Source organism: Astatotilapia calliptera, chromosome 2 (assembly GCF_900246225.1).
Source record: "Astatotilapia calliptera chromosome 2, fAstCal1.2, whole genome shotgun sequence".
NCBI lineage: Eukaryota > Metazoa > Chordata > Actinopteri > Cichliformes > Cichlidae > Astatotilapia > Astatotilapia calliptera.
Genome location: NC_039303.1, coordinates 13,732,435 through 13,750,513, shown reverse-complemented (window position 1 = coordinate 13,750,513; position 18,079 = coordinate 13,732,435). Strand labels below are relative to the sequence as shown.

At 43.5% G+C, this 18,079-nt stretch overlaps 2 protein-coding genes across 2 annotated transcripts in view; one reads left to right on the top strand and one right to left on the bottom strand.

Annotated features, from left to right (window-relative positions):
• The window catches only part of mtnr1al (melatonin receptor type 1A like), a 55,029-nt gene that overhangs the window by 23,806 nt on the left and 13,144 nt on the right, over nt 1–18,079 (bottom strand). The window lies entirely within an intron of this gene.
• On the top strand, nt 5,800–10,012 carry LOC113032340 (uncharacterized). Its single transcript, XM_026185218.1, has 2 exons — nt 5,800–6,592; nt 7,473–10,012. Exon 2 carries the CDS (start codon nt 7,830–7,832, stop codon nt 9,147–9,149), a length of 1,320 nt encoding a protein of 439 aa, XP_026041003.1. The 5' UTR covers nt 5,800–6,592; nt 7,473–7,829; the 3' UTR covers nt 9,150–10,012.

Sequence of the window (18,079 nt, the reverse complement as noted above, 5' to 3'; positions counted from 1 at the left end):
GCCGCTGGATCAGAGACTTCCTCTCAGACCGTGTACAGAGAGTTAGAGTGGGGCCTCATCTTTCCTCAGCCCTCAGCCTCAACACCGGCTCTCCACAAGGCTGTGTACTGAGTCCCCTACTGTACACTCTGTACACACATGACTGTGTTAGTTCCCACCCAGACAACACAGTCATCAAGTTTGCAGATGATACCACTGTGGTGGTATCAGGGGGAGATGAGACTGCATACAGAGCTGAAGTTCAGAGGCTGTCAGATTGGTGTGCAGACAACAACCTGGACCTCAATACCACCAAAACAAAAGAACTGGTAGTTGACTTCAGAAGGAGGAAGTCCGAGCTGCAGCCTGTCAGCATCAACGGGGAGTGCGTGGAAAGGGTCTCCAGTTTCAAGTTTCTGGGTGTGCACATAGACACAGACCTCCAATGGAGCTCTAACACCTCTGCGGTCTTAAAGAAGGCCCAACAGCGTCTCCACTTTCTGAGAATCCTCAGAAAAATGGACCTGAAGAAGGAGCTGCTGACCGTCTTCTACCGCTGCTCCATTGAAAGTGTGCTGACATATTGCATCGGTGTGTGGTTCTCCAGCTGCACCACAGCACACAGAAAGGCACTCCAGAGGGTCATCAACACGGCCCAAAAAATCATTGGACATCCTCTTCCCTCCCTGAAGGACCTGTACAGCACTCGCTGTCTCAAGAGGGCACGCAGCATCCTACGGGACTGCACACACCCAGGACACCGGGTGTTTAAGCTGCTGCCGTCTAGCAGGAGGTTCAGGCTGCTGAGGTCCCGAACAAATAGACTCAAGGACAGCTTTTACAACAGGGCAATAGCCCTGATCAATGTAAATAGCTGACCTGACTGGATACCTCCCTGGACTTTTTAGGGGGAGGTAACAATGTTTAAAACGATAACAATAATATTTATATTTATAACAAGGTGCAATAATAATTAATGTGCAATAATAACAGTGTGCAATACACATACACTTATTCTTCTTTTTTATACTAAGTTAATATACTGTGTTGTGTTGTTTGTTACGTTGTGATGTGTCATATCGTGTCGTGTTGTGTTATATGTAGTGCCGACGTAGGACAGTTTTTCCAATTTCATTGTACTACTGTACTATGTATGACTGTGCAATGACAATAAAGAGTTATCTTATCTTAATGGATTGGGAACCAACCAATGACCTTAACTACCTAACACAGTTTAAGGCCCGCCTACTTCACTGAGTAGAGCCCCTCGGCTATCATTTTTCTTTTTAAAAGTCCCCAATGTTTTAAGACACTGGACTTCTAACAGTCTAGTTGGTGATTTTTATCAGATAAAGACAAACACTGAGACTCTCCAACTCAGATGATAAATGAAGCACAGTCCACAATGCTAATCAGCCTGCTCATTAATACAAACGTGTCCTAATCAGCTCAGAGATTTCTATCAGTGTGTAGTGATCTTTGCCTCCTGGACCTGCTGAGATGTTCTGATACTTTCAGAGATATTGGTTTTTCCACATTGAAATGCAAACATATGCAGCTGGTGGGACCAAAATCTAATCAGACCATCAGCTCTGGAGAGGGAGCAGAGTGGGAACTGCCCAGTGTTTGTCCATATGTCCCAGTGTTTGTAACTGAATGACCGAGACGAACGGCAGACGACCCCACGAGCGAGCTTCGTCCCTCAAAGAGCCCTCTGTGAAGTCATCAGGACTCCACCTGAGGGTTTTAATGCGCTGTATAGGAAGAAGCACAGATGTGACTGTGCTGCTTCACAAACAGCATCTCTCTGCACCTCATTTACCACGTGATGTTTCCTTGAAGTAGCACATGCGACACGTGCTGTAAAAGTCACGCAGCAAATAAAACTCATATCTGATCAATCGTGCATACACCTGTTTGTTGATCAAGCAACCATCATATTGAACACAGGGAGGCGTCTGTCTCTTTTTGATCTCGGGTCACCTTGCTGAAATGAAACAGGAGACACTGCCTTGGGCTCCAGACAGAAACCAGGGTTCAGACTGTAAGTAAAAGATATTTTTCTGTCAATGGAATATTTAAAGAGCGGTGTTTGGAAACTGGATCATATTCAGGGGCAGATTATAAGAACAGTGCAGCCGCCTACAGCTTTGAAAAAGTTTTCCGTTTGTCTGTCCATCTGTTGTTTAACTCTTTACCCTTTGAAAGCCTGCTAACACTAACCGTTGTTTCTCTTTTCGGGCCTGAGAGGTGTCTGTCATATTTCAGGCCTGCTCATAGAACAAAACGACTGAGTGTGCATTGGAAGTTAGCAACGGTGGTCTGTGCCTGTGGAAAAACCCACAAACTATTCTGATGGTCGTCAAAACACGACTTTATTGATATTTAAAGAGGTGTCAAAACTTGTCAGTAAAGGGGAAAGAGTTAGTTTCTTCTATTCTTTAATGTCTTGATACATTTTTATTTTGTTGCCTCACTAAGCATCCATCCATTCATGTTGTGAACTGCTCAGAGTCACCAGGCAGGCGAAGCCTGTCCCAGCTGTCACTGGGCTAATATTCCAGCTACCTTGAACTCACCATTCACCCTAAAATGCATGTCTTATGACTGATGGAGTAAAAACTCATCAACCAGCACAAGATACCAATGCTGCTGTCAGAAAATACACACATTTTAAAGTGTCTGGTTATTTGATGATCTTTACCACAAAATTACACTGAATTTGTGGTGTAATGAGGCCAAATATCATCCAGCAGCTGACTGAGAACCTGAGCAGCTGGCCTGAAGGGCACGAGGCATGAAGGACCAGCGCTAGCTGGTTTGCAGTGAAAAAAAATGTTCAAAATAAGATGATGATTTTGCTATTTCTTTGGCTAAAAGGAAAAAATAAAGGGCACATGGTGGAATAAAGGCAGGAAGCATCAGAACATCAGTAACTTCAGTACTGTACTCGAGTAACTGCACTCCAATATATTTTGCCACTGTCCTACATACTGTCAAGAAATTAGCTCTCTAACATTCACAACATGCATCACCACTGGACATGCACTGTATATTTCACTAGTGCAGCTGAACAAACACACTCATTTTAATTACCTCAAGAAGGACTCAGAGTGAGGTGTTAACGAACTCCTCCTTTCTCTGAAATGAATTAATAAGAACTTGCTTTGGTGGAAAGTGGAGAGGAGCAATGTTTAGAGTGCTGTTTGAAGCTACATCAAGGCTGATGCTCGCTGCCTTTAAGCTTTGCATCAGCAGAGCATCCTTGGTGCTGCAAGCACGTGGACGCCAAAGTTTCTCAGCCTTTGATCATTGAATGGACTCAGCAATTAGTGAAGTGGCTGTTAGCGAGGATGCAGAGCACAGGAGGATAAACCAGCACAGCTAAAGTCAGTTGCTCAGCAAAACGTGCTGAACAACTCATTCATGTCCACACTGAGGTTAAAACTGAGAACAGTTTAAATTGATCAGTTTAAACTAATGGCTTTAACTAACTAACTGTTCTGATAGCTACATCTTTTTGTGCCTATTCTGCAAAATGAAATTGCAAATCTCTACAAGTGGGTGGCAATAACAGAGCCAACATCTGGATGTAGAGGAAGAAGCCAGCCAGCATTCCTGCCACCTTAAGAACCACACAGGATCCAAACAGTGACCTCCCCGATCCACAGAAAGAGTCTCAGAGGTCTGTCCCCTTTAAAACTCCTCCCACGGTACAAACAAACACAGCGGGTATTTTTCATAAAACCAATTTATTTCCAGAGTCAGGCTCTGCTTCCAGCAGCAGCTGCCTCCTCTGCCTCACCGAGAGCACGAGCACACAGAATTACGCCCGACAAGAAAGCGTCGGAGCAGTTTACAGGAAATTACATCGAATAAATCATGAGTGCTGGCGGCTCAGCGAGCGTCTGAATCCTTGGGCAGGTGAGAGGTGGCAGCGGCGAGCTGAGATGGGGGAGGTAGCCAGGATCAGGTGAGCCTCGAGACACGATGTAAGAGAGGAAGAGAGGCTAGTTAAGCTTCCTGCCACCTGCTGCTTCTGTCCTGACATCCACATCTGCTCTGACTCAATAAAGACAATTACATTTATTAATAATACATTTAAAGTGTGATGTCTTTGCTCTAAAGCTGAACTTATATGGATGGCATTACAGATTAATACTGTGGCCCTGATGATCCTGTGAGCACTGTTGGCTGACTGCTGCCACACGCAAGTGTTCATTAGCCACATTAATCTCATCAGTCCTCTGTTTGGATGTTGGAATTTGATTCAGTTTTATTTTGTACTTGGCAACAGTGGGAAGGAAAAACTTCCTTTTGACAGGAAGAAACCTGCGGCAGACTCGGGCTCAGAAAGAGGGGCCACGAGAAAGCTAGCACATCTGTAGCAATCCATACGTGGCCTGATTTATGCAGCTGGAACAAAAGTACTCGAGCTGACATCCTCAAGCGAATGCTGAGTGATGGAAGTCGGTTGTAGAGGCGTTCAGTTTTGTTTCTGTTCAGCACAGAAAGCGCAGCTGCAAACGCTCTGTCTGATCAACACAGCAGCTCTAAGCAAGGATTTGCTCGCAGATGATTTCAGAACAGTCACGCTAAGCTATCGACGCTCTTAATCTCACCGATTCAGAACAATAATTAAATAATAAAATGTAATCTGAGCTGCAGCCTGACAAGGAGTGAAAACTGAACGTAGCACAGGGACTGCTCTACATTAAGAATTAACTGTAACAGAGTTTCAAGTTAATTTCATGGCTTTGCTGTAATGTGAATGACTCTGGGCCAAACTTCTTGAAAACATCTGTTTGATTTTTTTTTTCTTTTAGTTTCTGCAGATTTGGTCTCAATACAAAAACTTCATCACTGTCTTTTAACCCCAAACAACTCACAACATGTGCTGAATTATTTTATTACAGTTTTTCTCCATTGATTTGGCTCATTTCTTGAAACAGAAATTACATTCTCAAAATAACATGGACAAACCCCCAAATCTCTTGGCAAATGTTCACAACAGAATGGCATTTCTCATTCATTTTATCAAATGGCAAATGCCTTAGTACATGTCTCAATTGTCTCAGTGCATCTTTGCAAATGATTAAGTACAAGTAGCCTACAGTTATACAGTTAGCCCACATTTAGCACATTTTCCAAATGAATAGATCTTGTAGATCTAAACTGATTAGTTGATTCTCAGTCTAATGATCATTCTCTCCAAAACATGTCAGCATGATTTCATTGTATAAGTACTCGCATGCACAACTGTCTGTTCAATTGTCAAGAAAATAATACCATGAATACCATATATGAATTTCTTTGAATATTTGATAAATTGATGACAGTCATTGACAGTCAGGTGAAACTAGACTAACGAAGGGGGAGTGTCACACACAGGTGTGTTCCATGATTGTGTGCTGCCAAACACAGATATATAGAGCTTGACCAGAGCCAGTCCGATCTCTGAACATGGATACACAAGGCCAAGCAAATGGACAAGGGGACGTTCTTCTTTGAGGAGGAGGAGGAGGAGGAGGAGGAGGAGGAGGAGGAGGAGGAGGAGGAGGAGGAGGAGAAGGAGAAGGAGAAGAAGAAGACTGAGAAGACTGAGAATGCGTGGTGGAGGAATAGGGGGAAGAGGCTGAGGTGTGCGAAGACACTGTGCTGTCCCGAATGAAATTCGGGCCACAATTATAGACTATGTCATAAACCATGGCCTCACAATGGCAGAGGCAGGTCGTCGAGTGCAGCCTAATGTGCCTCGATCTACAGTCTCCTCCGTCATCCACACCTTTCGCAGTGAAGTTACTGTGAGTAAAACAATAATACAATTACGCTGGTAACTTACTGTATTCTGTTCTTTGTGTAGGATTGGACGACAACCTCGCGTGGGTGGCAGAGGAAAATGAATGAACAACAGGAAAGAGAGATTTGTAACATGGTGATGGCAAATAATGCCATCACATTGAGACAGATCCGTGATTCCATCCTTCAGGACAATCATATATTCCAGAATATAAACACAATAAGCATCTCTGGGTTTGACATCACAGGTTTTGAAGAAGCATCAGATGACAATGAAACAAATCTACAGGGTACCATTTGAGAGGAACTCTGACAGAGTGAAGGAGCTGCGCTACCAGTATGCAAATGTAAGTCAGTTACTGGTTGTCTCTCATTATAACCTTACCTGTAATCACAGTAAGCAGTAGTTCACTTATTTGGTTTCAATACCTCCTTTACCTGCTTTCAGAATCAGTATTTGCTTCATCTGACTTCAACAATTTCAACAGAAAACTGCAGTTTACTGTATAATACTGTCGCGCTGGCCTAGTAGGTGTGGCTGTTATTCCTCTCTTCCTCCTCCTGCCCACTACCTGTTCGGTGCTGCTGCGTGCGCATGGCCACTGATTAGACCTTGGGTGCAATCAACAACTAAGCACGGCCTGGTGTGCGCCGCCCTGCCAGGTGAGCCACATTAGAGCAATCAAGGGTGGGCGTGCCTAGTAGACCTTAAAATGCATGCAGCAGTCATTTGACCCGTGAGCAACATACTGAGAGGACGGCAAACAAAGCACTTTTCCACTGTGAGGAAGACTTTGAACAAGACGGGCTATCGGTAAGCTCTTGAGCTCACATTTGCTGCACATATATTTGGAACAATGGAAGCTCAGTTGTGCAAATGTTTTACGCTTAGGGAAATAGTTGCTGCATTTAAGTTTAAAAAATTATATTGACAAAAAAGAATGTTTAAGTTTGAATAAATTGTTTGTGCAGTTACTGTGGGGCGATCGTGGCTCAAGAGTTGGGAGTTCGCCTTGTAATCGGAAGGTTGTCGGTTTGAGCCCCGGCTTGGACAGTCTCGGTCGTTGTGTCTTTGGGCAAGACACTTCACCCGTTGACTACTGGTGGTGGTCAGAGGGCCTGGTGGCGCCAGTGTCCGGCAGCCTCGCCTCTGTCAGTGCGCCCCAGGGTGGCTGTGGCTACAATGTAGCTTGCCATCACCAGTGTGTGAATGTGTGTGTGAATGGGTGGATGACTGGATATGTAAAGTGCTTTGGGGTCCTTAGGGACTAGTAAAGCGCTATATAAATACAGGCCATTTACCATTTAGTGTTCCCACATATTTATGTTACTTAATATTAAAAATAGTTACCCCCCAAATCCTTGGGTGGATCGTAAAAATAGAGAATAAATGTTTGGTTTTGATTTAAAGAAAATAATTCTTTGTAAAGAAAATCCTTAGTTAAAGTCTCTATTAAAATGTTTGTGAACTCTAAAATGTATACTTTAAAATACAATTGTTTATAAAAAAAAGTGTTAAATGCAAAGAAGACACATTGTGTATATTTATTTAAGAACCACAGTTAAATTAACACAGTTAACCACATGGTAAATGGCTTTACTGAAGTGTATTTTGTTATTTCATCTGTCTTTTGTGTAATGCATGTAATTTATCTGAATGGTTAATGAAATGTTCTTTATTTTTGTGTTGAAAGGTTTTTTACCTGCTGCTACCTACCAACTAGTTGGTCTAAATAAAGTTGAGTGAAATTCAAAGTCTGGTCTTTTTCAAGTGTGGACACCTCACAGTCAGAGGAACACTTGACAGTAAAAAACCGGCCTGGCCAGTAGAGAAACCGGCCTTGACCAGTGAAGACTCCACAAAAGCTCACCACAAAGACGGAGAAGACTCCACCTGGGGGCCTGGAGGAAATCGCACGCCGTTTGCCTGTCCAATCAACAACCGAGAAAACAGCAGGGCTGAGTCCAAGTCACTCGAAGAGCTGAAAATAGAGCGAACCACTGCAAAGAGACTGTTTTCCAGACTCACCAACCATATAATAAGGACCCACATGGATATGTCTGTAGAGGAGCTGCAGGATTCCTTCAAGAGACTCACAGCAGAGGGCTCCAAAGTGATTGACGCGAACGAGGAGCTTGAAGCCGCCTACATCACGCAGTGTGAAGCAGAGGGCACACCGGAGCTGATGGGCCAACAGAGAGCAGACGTCGAAAAAACGGAGAAAGAATGTGAGCAGAAGTTGAAGGAGGTGAAGCACCTGATCAGAGAGACACTGTGGACATCATATGGTGAAAAAGAACTGACCCTTGCTCTAAAATCAGCAGAAATGGCGTGTGAGAACGTCACATCCACTCAGCCTGATACACCCCTGGAGGCATATGATTTTATGCTCCACCATCTAGAAGAACTGGTGAAGAAAGCTAAGGAGGCACACCAGACATGGAACCGCTGGGCTCCACCTGCTGAGAGGCGAGATTGTGATCGTCGACTGATGGAGCTCGAACCCTGCCTTCCAAAGCTGGTGTCAGGGAAGGCAGTCCTGATCAAAGCAGAGAGGATTAAAAGAGATGCCGACAAAGCAGTTGTCACAGTCCGCAACGCAGCCTCGGTCGCAGCCATAAAACTGAAAGCCACAGCTTTACCAAAGTTCACCGGCAGCCAGCGTGAGTTCTACAGATGGCGGAAGGAATGGGAGGCTCTGCAAAAGCAAGGTGAGCCAACCGGGTCCGTGGAAGTAAAGAAATTCCAACTTCTTGATAGCCTCGATGATAAAGTGGCCAAAGATCTGCGCCTGTCCACATACACCTCGGCCGATGAGATCTTCAGAGTCCTCGAGAACCGCTATGGAAATCAAGCCACCATCGCCATTGAAATCATTGAGGAGCTTCAAGCTATCCCTCCTGTCCGTAGCAACCAGCCTAGAAGAATTATAGAGCTTATCCACGCAGTTGAAAAGGCCCTCTATGATTTGAGTGAGCTGGATGAAGCAAATGCCATAAAGAACCTCTTAGTAATAAAGTCTATTGAAAGCAAGCTGCCTGAGTCCCTAAAGAAAGACTGGCTTACCCACGCTGCTAATCCAAAGAATGCTGTGACTCATCAGAACCGGTTTGACAAGCTGCTCGCATACCTCCAATCTCAAGAGTCCATCTACGAGCAGTTAGACCAGCTGAGAGACATCGACCCTGCCAAGGAGAGAATAAAGTTCCCAGTAAAGTACGCCCGTACCAAGTCAGTTAAATCCAGTACTGATCCAGCAGGCTGCATCATCTGTGGGGACCCAAAGCACAAGAGAAGGCTCTACATCTGCAGACGGTTTAGAACCAACACAAAGTTACAGGAGAAAGAGGATGCAGTGCAGCAACTTTGAGCCTGCAAGAGATGCCTCGAGATCCACGATGAACCCTGCAGAAAGACTACTTACCTGTGTGGAAAACCAGAGTGCAAAGACCAGCATCATTACCTTCTTTGTCCCTTGTCACGACCCTTATCACAAAGGCCCAAGTCTGGTCCGGCGAGAGCTGAGGGGAGGAGGTATACAGAGGTTCAAGAAGAGTTCATCTCTAAACTATCGCCAGAGCTAGCGCAGCAGTGTCGGAAAGCTTTCTGCAACGTCTCATCACGAGCCTTCAACTCCATGGCAGCAGAGAGAGGTCTACTGGAGGAGACTGGTCTAAAAGAGTACCCTGTGATCCTGATGCTCCTTGACGTCATCGCCAATGATGGGCAGAGAATTGGGTAACTAATTGATCTAGCATCTGACACAAACTACATAACCCATAAAGCTGCAAGTAAGCTCAACCTTCGCAGTGAAGACGTCATGCTTGTCATCCAGGGTATCGGAGGTATGAAGGTGTCTGTGGCAACCAAGCGCTACCTTCTCAAGATCCGTGTCAACACCTCAAGAGGAACTTTAAAGCCTCACCAGTTAGTTTGCTATGGTCTTGACAAGATTGCTGAAGTGACAAGACATGTTCCACCTCAAAAGCTACAGAAGATCTTCCCTGACATCCCTCTCCAAGACCTCATCAGACCCAGAGAGATCCAGCTTCTAATCAGCCATAAAGAAGGCCAGCTGGTGCCCCAAAAGATCCGTTCCATCGGTGACCTGGTTCTCTGGGACGGTCCACTTGGCAAGACAATTGGGGGCACACATCCAGACCTCTTTGAGGAAGTCACTTTGATGGCCCACACCTCCAAGACTCACTTCGCAAGATCAATGAGAGCTGCTGCATTCAAGTTCACTAAAGACCTAGCTTCCTGTCAGCATCCTAATCACCCTGAGACTCTATCCACCACAGCTACCAGCCGCAGAGACTTTCTGAAGTGGTGGAGGTGGGAAAGCATCGGAGCCGCTTGCCAGCCGAGATGTGGAGGATGTCGTTGTGGGAGCTGCCAGCCAGGGGGTAAAGAAATGACGCTCGCAGAAGAGAGGGAGATGGAGATCGTGAGGAACGGCCTGACTTATTCAACTGGAGATGACCACAGCAGTGAACCACATTGGCATGCCAAATACCCATGGGTAGAAGATCCAGCAACCTTGCCAAATAACAGGAAAGCAGTAGAAGCAACATTTATCAGAACCGAGATGAAGCTATCTAAAGAACCTGAATGGAAGAAGGCCTATGCTGCACAAGTTCATGAGATGGTAAACCGCAGAGCTGCAGTGAAGCTGTCCAAAGAAGTCCTGCAGAGTTGGACTGGGCCAGTATGGTACATAAGCCACCTCATCGCGCCAAATCCACACTCTGTCTCTACCCCAGTGAGGTTGGTGTGGAACAGCAGCCAGAAGTACAGAGGCCTCAGCCTGAATGACATCCTCATCAAAGGTCCTGATGTCCTGAACCTGATAAGAGCTGTCCTGCTGAGGTTCCGAGCTGGTGTCTACGCCGCCCTTGGTGACGTCCGCAAGATGTACAACTCCGTCTGGCTGGAAGATCGAGAAGTCCACTTGCACAGATTCTTGTGGCGTGACACAGAAGATGCAGACATAGAAGACTATGCTATAACAAGAGTCAACATTGGAGACAAACCTGCTGGTTGCATAGCCCAAGTCGCCATGAGAGAAACTGCAAACCTACCTACCTTCAGTCACTTCACAGAGGAGAAACGGGTGCTGGAAGAAGATGCTTATGTCGATGACATCCTGACATCACACAATGACCTCGACCATCTGAGACGCCTAACAGCCAACATTGAGCACATCCTGAGAGCTGGAGGATTCTACATGAAGCCTTGGGTCTACTCCAGTCAAAGTGGGAGGGAGGAGTTGAAGAAAGAGTTGCCTCGATCAGAGCCAAAGACTATGATCCTGCCGAACCAGCTGACGGAAGATGACAACAAAGCCCTTGGCCTTGGCTACACCATCAGTGATGACAAGCTTCATGTCATGGTTGCAGTGAACTTCTCAAAGAAAAGGAGAAAAATGCGCCTTGGTCAAGACCTGCTCAGAGAAGAAGTCAGAGAGCAAACACCTGATCCACTCACCAGGCGAGAACTGCTAAGCCAAGTCTCCGGCCTATACGACCCACTCGGTCTAGTGACTCCCGTCAAACAAAAGGGTGCCATCCTGGTAAGGAGAGCTTTCCAAGAAGCAAAAGTAAAGCACTGCCTCGAAGACACATGGGACGCAGCCTTGTCCGAAGGTCTCCGAGAAGACGCTATAAAGCTTCTGGAAGAGTATGCTGACCTGAAAAAACTGCATTTCACTAGAGCCCTGACTCCACCAGATCCTTGTGCAGAGCCCAGTGCCATCACGTTCTCTGATGGCAGTGAACATGCATATGGTGCAGTGATGTACCTTCGCTGGAGCTGCAGCCATGGTGTCATTGTGTGACTAGTAGAGTCCAAAGCCAAACTGACGCCTCTCAACTACAAAGGTGATCCTGTTAAAGCAGAGATGTGTGGCGCAGTCTTTGCTGCCCGTCTGAAGACCTACTTCCAGAGACACTGCAGAATCCAGGTCAAAAAATGGTACCACCTCGTCGACAGCCAGACCGTCTTGGGTGCAATCCAGCGTGAGAGCTACGGTTTCCAGACCTTCTTCGCAAACCGCGTTGGTGAAATCCAGAGTAGCACTGATGTCCAGGATTGGTGGTGGATTCCTTAGGGAAATAGTTGCTGCATTTAAGTTAAAAAAATTATATTGACAAAAAAGAATGTTTAAGTTTGAATAAATTGTTTGTGCAGTTAGTGTTCCCACATATTTATGTTACTTAATATTAAAAATAGTTACCCCCCAAATCCTTGGGTGGATCGTAAAAATAGAGAATAAATGTTTGGTTTTGATTTAAAGAAAATAATTCTTTGTAAAGAAAATCCTTAGTTAAAGTCTCTATTAAAATGTTTGTGAACTCTAAAATGTATACTTTAAAATACAATTGTTTATAAAAAAGTGTTAAATGCAAAGAAGACACATTGTGTATATTTATTTAAGAACCACAGTTAAATTAACACAGTTAACCACATGGTAAATGGCTTTACTGAAGTGTATTTTGTTATTTCATCTGTCTTTTGTGTAATGCATGTAATTTATCTGAATGGTTGATGAAGTGTTCTTTATTTTTGTGTTGAAAGGTTTTTTACCTGCTGCTACCTACCAACTAGTTGGTCTAAATAAAGTTGAGTGAAATTCAAAGTCTGGTCTTTTTCAAGTGTGGACACCTCACAGTCAGAGGAACACTTGACAGATACAATTCTCATTATAATCCTTATCAAATCTATCTAATACTGTAGGTTTTACTGTAACATCTCAGTAAGTCATCAGTATTTCCCACTCCCCTTTCTATCAAATACCCCTGCAGTACTTCCTCATAGGCCTATCACTGGCCTGTAGTATATTGAACCTGTGGGGGAGAACATGTAATTGTCTAACTGTAGTATATGACTCTTCTGTATGACTGATTTTATGGTCTTTACTCTATTTTAGAGAATAATGGCATTGGAAGGACATGAGACCCCTCACATCCTGGTGTTCGTGGATGAAGCTGGCTTCAACCTGGCCAAGGGCCGAAGACCGTAATATTATTGGCCACTGGGCCACAGTGGATGTCCCAGGTCAGCGAGGGGGCAATATAACTATGTGTGCTGCCATTTCTGAAAATGATGTGGCCACTCACATCCCCAGTCTTGGCCCATACAACACATACAAGCTCCTCATCTTCTTGGATCGCCTTTATACCGATTTTATCCCTGAAAATGAGAGAGGTCTCATAGGACCTCACCTACCCATTTATGTAATTGTGTGGGACAATGTCAATTTCCACCATAGCCCACTCATTAGGGGCTGGTTTGCAACGCATCCAAGGATGGTCATGGGGTTCCTACCACCTTACTCTCCTTTCCTCAATCTGATAGAGGAGGGTTTTTTTTCTGCTTGGAGGTGGAGAGCATCATGCTCAGGATCAGCCGTCCCAGGGGCGTGCATGCCGCAACCATCAATGCAGGGGACAGTTGCAGCATGCACGCCGTTTCTTCCCTCATTGCATCGCAAGAGAAAGTATCTGCTGTGATGTGGACGAGAATCTGTGGCCAGACGGACAACAGCGTGTAAATAATCAGGAGGGTGAAGACAGTGGACAAGAGCGGGAGAATGAGTACAGCGACCACTGAATAAGTCCTTGTTTTTTGATTTTGTGTTCATACAATTTACTACTGTAATGTACATTTTCTTTTTACATATGTATGAAACTTTCTTTGTGTGTGAATAAAAAATGGTTATCATTTCCTTGGTAGTGTGAGTGCAATCTGTGATGTCAAACCTTGGAGGCTACTCTTTTCTGTTGTATATTTTTGGTCCTCTGCCATAGTGACAAAACATCTAAACATTTTGTATGGCAGTACTCACACAATGCCATAGGGACGATGCATTTTGGGGGCACTGACTATTCAGATTAGAAAGAAATGTAGTTTTGACACATGAGTGAACTGTTTTAGGAGAGATATGAGCTTTTGCAGGTGGACCATGTTGTTGTGATCAACCATCCAGGTTTATTTTGACAAAAGCACCAAGAATGATGAGAATGTCCGATCTGTGTCGAGAAATGAGCCAAAGCTATTAAGAAGGATCTTTGCCATTTTGGAGACACTGACTGTTTAAATGAGAAAGGGATTTAGATTGAAGCCTGAGTGACCAGTTTTGGAAGAGATGAGCTTTTGCAGTTGAGCTATAGTGTTGTGCTAAACTGTAAGAGTGTTTTGCCAAATGATCTTAGAGTTTTGAGAATGTAATTTCTGTTTCAAGAAATGAGCCAAACCAATGGAGAAAAACTGTAATGTGTAAATCACTATGGAACATCTCACATGTGAACACTATAACTGTTCAGATGTGAGACTTCAGGTGAACCCTGATGCTGACGGTCACTGACCCTCCGAGCCCGGAACCACATTTTAACCCTTTCTATAGAACACCCAACAACACGCAGCAGACAGTTTCACACATGAAATGTGAAGTACATTAATCTTACAGCTAGGATGGACAGTTGGATGAATGGACAGTTGGATGGATGGTTGGATGAATGGACGGACGGTTGGATGGATGGACGGTTGGATGAATGATTGGATGGATGGACAGTTGGATGGATGGATGGATGGACGGGTGGTTGGATGAATGGATGGACAGTTGGATTGATGGACGGTTGGATGGATGGATGGATGGACGGATGGTTGGATGAATGGATGGACAGTTGGATTGATGGACGGTTGGATGGAGAGTTGGACAGATGTTGGATGGATGGAGGGTTGGATCGTTGGATGGACGGTTGGATGAATGGATGGAAAGATGGATGGATGGATGGATGGATGGACGGTTGGATGAATGGTCGGACGGTTGATGGACGGATGAATGTGCACAAAGAAACAGATCGACTTTCTGTGTCTAAAAATCAAAACAAGAGCAGTTATATAAGAAATGGTCATATGGTCATTGAAGACTTTTTTAAATACAAAAATTGCACATTATAGATGTCAAAAACTTTTACTGTGAAAGGAAAAAAAACAGGAAAATGCCTATTTATCATATGCCCAGGGGTTCTGGCACAGATCAAAAGTTCTATTTCTGTTTTCTGTACTGTATGAAAGCCGGTGAGACGGTGAGTGATCTGACACCTGTCCACTGGTTAGGCTGTGATCTCAGTATGACCCTGGACTTTGTGAAGGCTCACCGGTGGGGTGCAGTTACAGTCTGCAGGTAACCAGAATCAGAACTCATGCAAGGAGAGGAAAATATGGGAATTAACTATGCCTCCTCCCATTATGTTTGTGACGAGATTAAGAAACTGAAGCTTTAAAGTCCATCACTTTAAATACCCCCATGAGACTGTCTCATTATCGGGAACAGTCAATACAAGCTAATTATGCTTAATTTCATAAAGATTTCCTGTGAAAACATGTGCTTGTGTCTGCCAGTTTAAGACTGATTATTGGACAGCAGTCCTGCTGACAGCAGCACACAGTCACTCCTTTACATGCTGACAGCTGGCCTGTGAATGCTCCATAATCAATTGATCACATCTAACCTCCTTTAACACACAGTACTGTATTTTCCACACTATAGACAGTGCGCTTTATAATCCTGTGCGCCTTATGTATGAATTCTGGTTGTGCTTACTGACCTCGAACCGATTTTATGTGGTACATGGCGCTTAAAAATATCTCAAAAAATGTTTTAGTACGACTATGCTAAGCTATGAAGCCGCACCGCTTGATGGATTGTCGTACCATTACGGCTACCGTAGTCGGGAGCTTCGCGGAGTAATCTTGGTTCAAAACTCCGTCTGCTTCAGGTCCCAAAATCAAACGAATGCTGCAACATCACTGAGAGTTTGTCTGTGTAAATGATTAGTAGTGCTGCTTTACCAGGTGTAACAATTAAGTTCAATATCCAACCATCCATGAAAACAGAATTTATTAAATTTAACGGAGTTAGAAGTTAGCAGGAAGTTAGCTTGCTAGTTTCCACCTAAACATGATATACCATGTTCTGACTGAGAGATTTCTGAACAAATTAAAACGTACAGCTCTGCTATCACTTCCAACATAAATGAAGACAGAAAATTAAACAGCATTGACTTTTATAGGGTTACTGAAGTTGGACTAGCTGGTATATAATGATGTGCTACGTGATCGCTAGCGACGCAGTTATGTTAGCATAACATAAACAAAGTGAAGCTGGAGGATGAATGCTAACTTTTTTTCACTCGATAAAAGTTAATGCAAGATAATCCATCCACAATACGAGGTTAGTCATTAATATTGACCATTTTGTTTCGCTTAATGCGCCTTATAATCCAGTGCGCCTTATTCAATTCAATTCAATTCAATTTTACTTATATAGTGCCAAATCACAACAAAAGTCACCTCAAGGCACTTCATAGATACAGAGAAAACCCCAACAATCATATGACCCCCTATGAGCAAGCACTTTGGCGACAGTGGGAAGGAAAAACTCCCTTTTAACAGGAAGAAAGCTCTGGCAGAACCAGGCTCAGGGAGGGGCGGCCATCTGCTGCAACCGGTTGGGGCGAGGGAAGGAAGACAGGATAAAAGACATGCTGTGGAAGAGAGACAGAGGTTAATAACAGATATGATTCAATGCAGAGATGTCTATTAATACATAGTGAGTGAGAAAGGTGACTGGAAAGGAAAAACTCAATGCATCATGGGAATCCCCCGGCAGCCTATGTCTATTGCTGCATAACTAAGGGAGGATTCAGGGTCACCTGGTCCAGCCCTAACTATATGCTTTAGCAAAAAGGAAAGTTTTAAGCCTAATCTTAAAAGTAGAGATAGTGTCTGTATTCCGAATCCAAACTGGAAGCTGGTTCCACAGAAGAGGGGCCTGAAAACTGAAGGCTCTCCCTCCCATTCTACTTTTAAATACTCTAGGAACAACAAGTAGTTTTGCAGAGCGAGAGCGAAGTGCTCTAATAGGGTGATATGGTACTATAAGGTCATTAAGATAAGATGGGGCCTGATTATTTAAGACCTTGTATGTGAGGAGCAGGATTTTGAATTCAATTCTGGATTTAACAGGAAGCCAATGAAGGGAAGCCAAAACAGGAGAAATCTGCTCTCTCTTTCTAGTCCCTGTCAGGACTCTTGCTGCAGCATTTTGGATTAGCTGAAGGCTTTTCAGTGAGTTTTTTGGACATCCTGATAATAATGAATTGCAGTAGTCCAGCCTGGAAGTAATAAATGCATAAACTAGTTTTTCAGCGTCACTCTGAGACAGGATATTTCTAACTTAAGAGATGTTGCGCAAATGGAAGAATGCAGTCTTACATATTTGTTTAATATGTGCGTTGAAGGACATATCCTGGTCAAAAATGACTCCAAGGTTCCTCACAGCGTTACTGGAGGCCAAGGTAATGCCATCCAGAGTAAGAATCTGGTTAGATACTAGGGGTGGGGGAAAAAATTGATACTGTGTAGTATCGTGATATTTTGTTTGCTAATAATGTATCGATACAGGGACAGCAGAAATCGATATTTTGTTACAAAAAAAGTTTTTGTGGACTGGAACATGCTCTGACTTCACAGCATGTTGATCCTTTTTCTGAGCAAGAATCCTGACATTCCTTCACTGTCCAAATGTGTTTAACTTTTTTTTTTGTCAGCAATAAACATGACAGTTTACTTATTTTAATTTAAGACATGTTTTATTTTAATTATGTTTAAAACTTTTTTATTTAATGTAAAATTATATTTTGTTTTAATTTACTTTCTAATTCTTCAGTTGCTGAAGGGGCTGCATAGTTTTCATAAATTTCATAGTTCAGAATAGCTATAATTGTACCAGATGGTTGCATTCAGTTAATTTGGTCTAGACTGTAATACAAACCGTTCAGTTTGTCAACAATAAAACTGACTGAAATGAGAGAAAGACTGAGTGTGAGACTTTGATATTAGATAAAATGAATATTGATAAAGTTTACCTTTATGTACAGAATCTGAATATCACAAAATATTTTTAAAAATTGCAATAATATCGTATCGTGCGTTAAGTATTGTGATAATATCGTATCGTGGGATGTATGGTGATTCCCACCTCTATTAGATACCATATTTCTAAGATTTTCAGGGCCAAGTACAATAACCTCAGCTTTATTTGAATTAAGAAGCAGAAGGTTAGCGGTTATCCAGGTCTTTATGTCTTTAAGACATTCCTGCAGTTTAACTAATTGGTGTGTTATCTAACTTCATAGATAGATAGAGCTGGATGTCATCTGCATAGCAGTGAAAATTTATGCTATGTCTTCTAATGATGCTGCCTAAGGGAAGCATGTATAGTGTAAACAGAAT